At 34.0% G+C, this 5,442-nt stretch overlaps 2 protein-coding genes across 2 annotated transcripts; both read right to left on the bottom strand.

Annotated features, from left to right (window-relative positions):
- Nucleotides 1–1,400: 1,400 nt before the first annotated feature.
- Nucleotides 1,401–3,776, bottom strand: NAEGRDRAFT_75884 (uncharacterized protein; the record flags this gene model as incomplete). Its single annotated transcript, XM_002669156.1, has 1 exon — nucleotides 1,401–3,776. The coding sequence occupies one exon, from the start codon at nucleotides 3,774–3,776 to the stop codon at nucleotides 1,401–1,403; it is 2,376 nt and encodes a 791-aa protein (XP_002669202.1).
- Nucleotides 3,777–3,976: 200 nt separating this feature from the next.
- Nucleotides 3,977–5,032, bottom strand: NAEGRDRAFT_75883 (uncharacterized protein; the record flags this gene model as incomplete). The annotated part of the gene is made up of 1 exon (XM_002669155.1): nucleotides 3,977–5,032. One exon carries the CDS (start codon nucleotides 5,030–5,032, stop codon nucleotides 3,977–3,979), a length of 1,056 nt encoding a protein of 351 aa, XP_002669201.1.
- Between the last annotated feature and the right edge of the window lie 410 nt (nucleotides 5,033–5,442).

Here is a 5,442-nt window from a genome sequence, read left to right as displayed (position 1 = left end):
AGAGGAGTTATTTGAATAGGATGTATGAAGTAGATTTGACAGGATTGGATTTGTCCAAGCTGAAAGGTGCCTCAACTGCTGAAGATTTCAAGTATTTGTATATTGAAATGTTGATTGATATGGTCATTTCACTTGTTTATTGTCCACTCCTCATGTTTGACTGGATTTTCTGTGGTAAATTGGAAGTCAAATTGGAATGTGGAGGTAAGATCTTTGATAAGGACTTTTACATTATGGACTTGAAGCCAATGATTGAATTATTCGAGTTTACTGAAAGAAAAGGTTTTAACGAATTTCTAGATGCTGAATTATGCAGACAAACTACAAAAGCAAATGAATTAGCAGAAAATATTGTAAACAATTGGAAGACAACTTTATGTGAATCATTTGAAACAGATCAAATTTATAAGGGATCTGTATCTTTTGCAAATAATACCGAGCTTGATGGCTCTGAAGAGAAGTGTATAATAATTGTACAGGATATTGTAAATTATAGATCTGATTTCTTCAAGCTAATGACCCAAAGTGGTATGAAGGAATCAACAGATGATGTCATTTCATTGGATTGTACTGCAAAAGTAATGACATCTGTTTTTGAGTATGCCTATATGGGATCCATTTCTGATGAAAGCATTGCACTAGAACTAATGCTCTACTCTGACATGATTGGCTACAAGATGTTATTCAACTCATGTGCGCACATCATTAAGAAGAATATCAAAACAATGGAAGATGCTTCCAATATTTACAATTTTTCATCAATGTATGAAGAGGTTCTAGGAATGAAGGTTTTAAAATGCTATTGTTCCAAGTTTTGTTATATTCAACAAGCCCTTTCAAAGGAGCCATTGGAAATTCCTAAAGAAATTGTTGAAAATGAACCAGTTGAAGATTTTAAATTCTTCTCTCATAGATTGACTCCAAAGCTTTCAAGAAATAGAGATTTTAAGGAAGTTTACATTTATGGATGGGGTGAAAAATCAGGCTTCAAAAGAGTTGGTAATGTGATTGCACGTAATTGTTATAGATCTCCACCAATTTTTACAAATGAGGGTTTCTTGGATCATCAAACATTCAATCCAAATACTAGTTGGAAGGATAGCTCTATTACTAATCCAATGCTCCTCTGCGTCCCTGTCACTCTGGAAAATAAGGAAGAATTCTTTGCCAATGTCGAAGAAATATTGGAACGTAGAAAAGATCTTCAAAAGGCAAATCATCAAGTTTTGGCAATAGTCTTTACTAAATGTGATATACCTCGTGGAATGTGGAATATTTCAAGACAAGAAATGCAAGATTTGGCAAAAAAGATTAATGTTAGCTTATTCGAGTCATCTGCCTATTGTTTGATTAACTGCAAAGAATCTGCCGCATTGATGTACGAATTACAGAAATAAATTTTATTCTAAATGAAGAGGAATATTATGATCGATATAAGTATCAATGGATGATTTCAAATGGCTGTGATAATTAGCAAAGTCTCTATGATTATTCAGACATGATTTGTCAATTATACGAATCAATCTTTCCATTAATTTATCATTGGGAATTTGATTCTCCTCCAAAACTTTCTTGATAGCCGAAAGGTCGTGTGTTTCCAAATTGGGTTGTGAAAATAACTTGGTAAATTGTTGAGAGTAAATCTCATACTTGGTATTTTCCTTTTGTTGTTCCAATTCGTATAACCATTCATCTGCATTTATCTGATTCTTCTTAATGAGCTCATAAACTGTTGAAATGGAACGATCGCCTCCAAGATAACGATCCACAGGACGATACACAAACGAATCCTTGTTTTCATCATGTGTTTCCTGATCTACAATTACACTAACTCCATAATCTTCACACATGATTGACAAATTCCTAGCTCTGTAAATCATTTCACCCACAAGCGTAAAGAATCTCAAAGAATTATTTCCAACATTTCCTTGAAGACATTCACCACTTGCAATTGCTATATTTGCCTTTAAAGGACTAGCTCCATTTCGAATAAGAGTTTCGTTTAACGAATTGAGTGCTGTAGTAATCTTGAGAGAAGTTTCCAATCCTGTCAATGAACAATTCTTATCTGAAAAGACAACTAAATATTCATTATGACTTTTGATTTGCAAGTCACCTCTCACCGTCTTACAAATAGACGAAACTCCAGTAATGACTTTACACACAGTACTGTTTAGAATTTCAACATCTGAAATATTGACATTATTCAATGCTGGAATTCTCATATATAGAACACAACTGTGTCTAGACGAAAGTCCCAATTTAAGCATGGCAGCAACACCACCTTTAGGATTTCTGAATGTTGATCCGTGACGGAACGAATCCAAACCTGAACCAGCTTTTGAAGCAATGGAGCTAGACGATTCTTGGGCCTTTCGGTGAGATTCGTTTGGATTAGTAGCCGATTCCTCAGCTTGATTTTCCTGATTTTGCTCCAACTGATTCAAAACGCAATCAGGAAGAAATGCCCTAAACTCTGCCAACCAATTCACTGTATCTGTCAAACTAGAATAAATACTCTTAGATTCGGTAAATATCGAATTTCTTGGTTTGATATTCGTCAAATCCAAAACTTCAATCTTTTTGAAATCTTTTTGTAATTGAATGAATGGATTGGTAACTATCCAACCAATGACAACACTCAGAACCACACCAATGCAAATCACACCAATTGTAACTCCAGCAATCACATAAGAACTTGTGATAATTCCCTTTTTGATTTCATTTTCGTCGAAAACTAAAGTGAGACGCCATTTAAGGTTTTTAAAAGTGTAGGATGTGGTGGAAACAATGAGATTTTCAGATCCTTCCTGGATGTATGAAATTTCAGTGTTTGCTTGCAACATTTTGGTGAATACTTTTCCTGCGTTTCGAATAGTAATGTTTTGTGCCTTAATACGAGTTTTTTCAATATTAGGAATAGGAAGAGAACAACCAATAATCATATCATTTCCATACTCTGACAATATACTATATCCATTTTCCAAAACCTTAATTCCTGCGAAAAATTGAGCAATTTGTTGAAATGTCAAATTAATCTTGGCAATTCCAATTTTGGAAGTTGAATTTCTAGCAAATACTTGAGAGGCATAATAAATAGTCATATGACCAGATGGAATCTGATTCACTGTACCAAATCCTCCATCTGGATAACCATTTGTAAAAAACTGAGCTGATTCCAAATAAAAATCTCTCTTCGGCACAACATAGGTAATATTGAGCTGAATCTTGGAAGTTGGATCACCATTCTCGTCAGTTGCCAACTTTAACAGATATTTATCACCTTGTCTCTTTCTGAGTGTTGAAATAATTCCATCTTCTCCAGTGTAACCATACAATGTGTCCGCTCCATTCTCACCCAAACACAAAGTTACAATGGTAATGTTATTCTGCTTGAGTTTGGAATAGAAATATCTAAGATATCCATCTGCTGTGTCGATATATCCATTTTGATAATCATCTCTTAATTGTTGAGAAACTACTTGAAGTGGCACCAGTTGACCATCTAAAAATTGGCGAACTTTATCATTGATATTAGTCATGATTCCTGAGACTGCTTCCAAGGCTGCTTGTTCATTGACTTTATAAGCTGCAATCCAAATGGAAAGAGCTGTTGCAATCACGAGAAGTGTAATGACAATGATTAAGAATAATCTAACCGAAAGAAAGATTCCTAGAAGGAAAGGTCTTGGTTTCTTCTTGGATTGGATGAGCTTTTCAGTTTCTTGCTGCTGATTTGACGATTGGTCTTCTGTTGTGAGTGGTTTAATTTTCATTTTCTGTAATTTTTTTAATGGACTAGTTTCGAATGGTTGAAAGATGGTGATGGATAGTCGAAACGGAAGATTATTATGATTGTATTTCGATATTGATATCTACAGTTGACGGTTGCCATCCATACAACCATCAAAAACATCACGTTCTGTAAAAAGGATCCTTATTATTTCACAAAACATCAACTTGGCATTATCCTTATTTATATGTTGCACTTGTCACTAAACTCCTCTCCCATCAATTGACAAGATAAAGATAAGAACCAAGCAGAAAATAATGATAAACTCAATGGACACAATAGATAGTGCCAAAGTAATAATTCGCAAACTTGTTCTTGTCCAAAATCATTCGAAAGACTGGAGAGGGAAGTTAAGGACATGGCCATGGGCATGGAAAATTGAATTAAAATTACTAAAATTAGCAAGGGATCGTTTGTTGGGAGGATTTTAAGGTAAATTCCAGCATAAACTAAACCAACTCCTATTAATGGAAATATAATTAATTTGGTAATTAGGGAAATTGCAATAGCAAGTGGATGAATTTTCTTAATTTTGAATATTTTCAAAATTCCAATTAAAGTGGCTTTCATTTTGATCCAAATTCTTTTCAACAAATTTGTTTCGTCTTCATTAGTATCTATATTATTAGAAAGAGTTTCGTTTTCCTCTTTTAGCAAGGTCATTCCCAAATTTCCGCCCAAAATTATTAAAGCAGCAGGTGAAACAGCTTGTGAAAATACTTTACAAATGTTTTTCACAGAGGAAATGAACATGGGAGGATCAGTTATCAGAAAATCCTTAACTGGACTAATTAAGGCAATTAGAATGGCTACAAATATGGAAATTAAAGGAGGAGAAAGTAAATTTCTCAATAATTCTTTGATATTTTCTAAATTATTATAGAAATAGAGTTTCAATTTTTGCAGTGTTGATAATCTTGGTAATTCCTGATTTGGCTGTTGAGATTCAATGATTAATTCCTGATTTACATGATGTTCTTCGTCAATTTCTTCCTTATTTTGCTCCTCCACGATAGGATGTTCTTCATCGACCAATTCTACTTCAATTGTTCCATCAGATTCATTAATTATATCATTACTTTCCAATTTCTTATTAGATTCTTCCTCGGCTAACTTCTTCAATCGAGCAGCACCACTCTTGAATGAATTATATCCAACCGTATAAAACACAAACTCTATCGGAATGATAAATACCGAAAGACTTGTCATGGCACTTTTGTGAGCCTGATCAAAAGTCATGTTATAAATTGGACTAGTTCCAGAAGTTGAAACATTACACAATGCAACAATATAAACCAATGGCAATGACACTGAAGTATGGCACACCAGAGTCAGTGTCAACACTGTCCTCGAAATATCATCCAATCTATCCTTCCAAAACAATTTCAAAAACAGTAACTTTCCAAAAACAATTCCCAAAATTTCCAAAATCACACTATACAGAAATACCATATAAATCTGTTGGAATACATCTAGTGAAAAACTAGTTGTCAAGTTGATGAAAAACAAGCATGGGATGAAGAGATTAAACCACAACTTGGATAGAAATCGAATCCGATCACGATCCAATATTTTCAATGGTTTACATTTGGCCAATATGAAACCAATCGAACATTCTAGAATGACTTCTATTGTTGAGCTCAAACTTG

The sequence above is a fragment of the Naegleria gruberi genome (genome assembly GCF_000004985.1).
Source record: "Naegleria gruberi genomic scaffold NAEGRscaffold_86, whole genome shotgun sequence".
Classification (NCBI taxonomy): Eukaryota; Heterolobosea; class Eutetramitea; order Acrasida; family Naegleriidae; genus Naegleria; species Naegleria gruberi.
The sequence above is the reverse complement of the archived record's forward strand: the minus strand, read 5'-3'. Positions and strand labels throughout refer to the sequence as shown.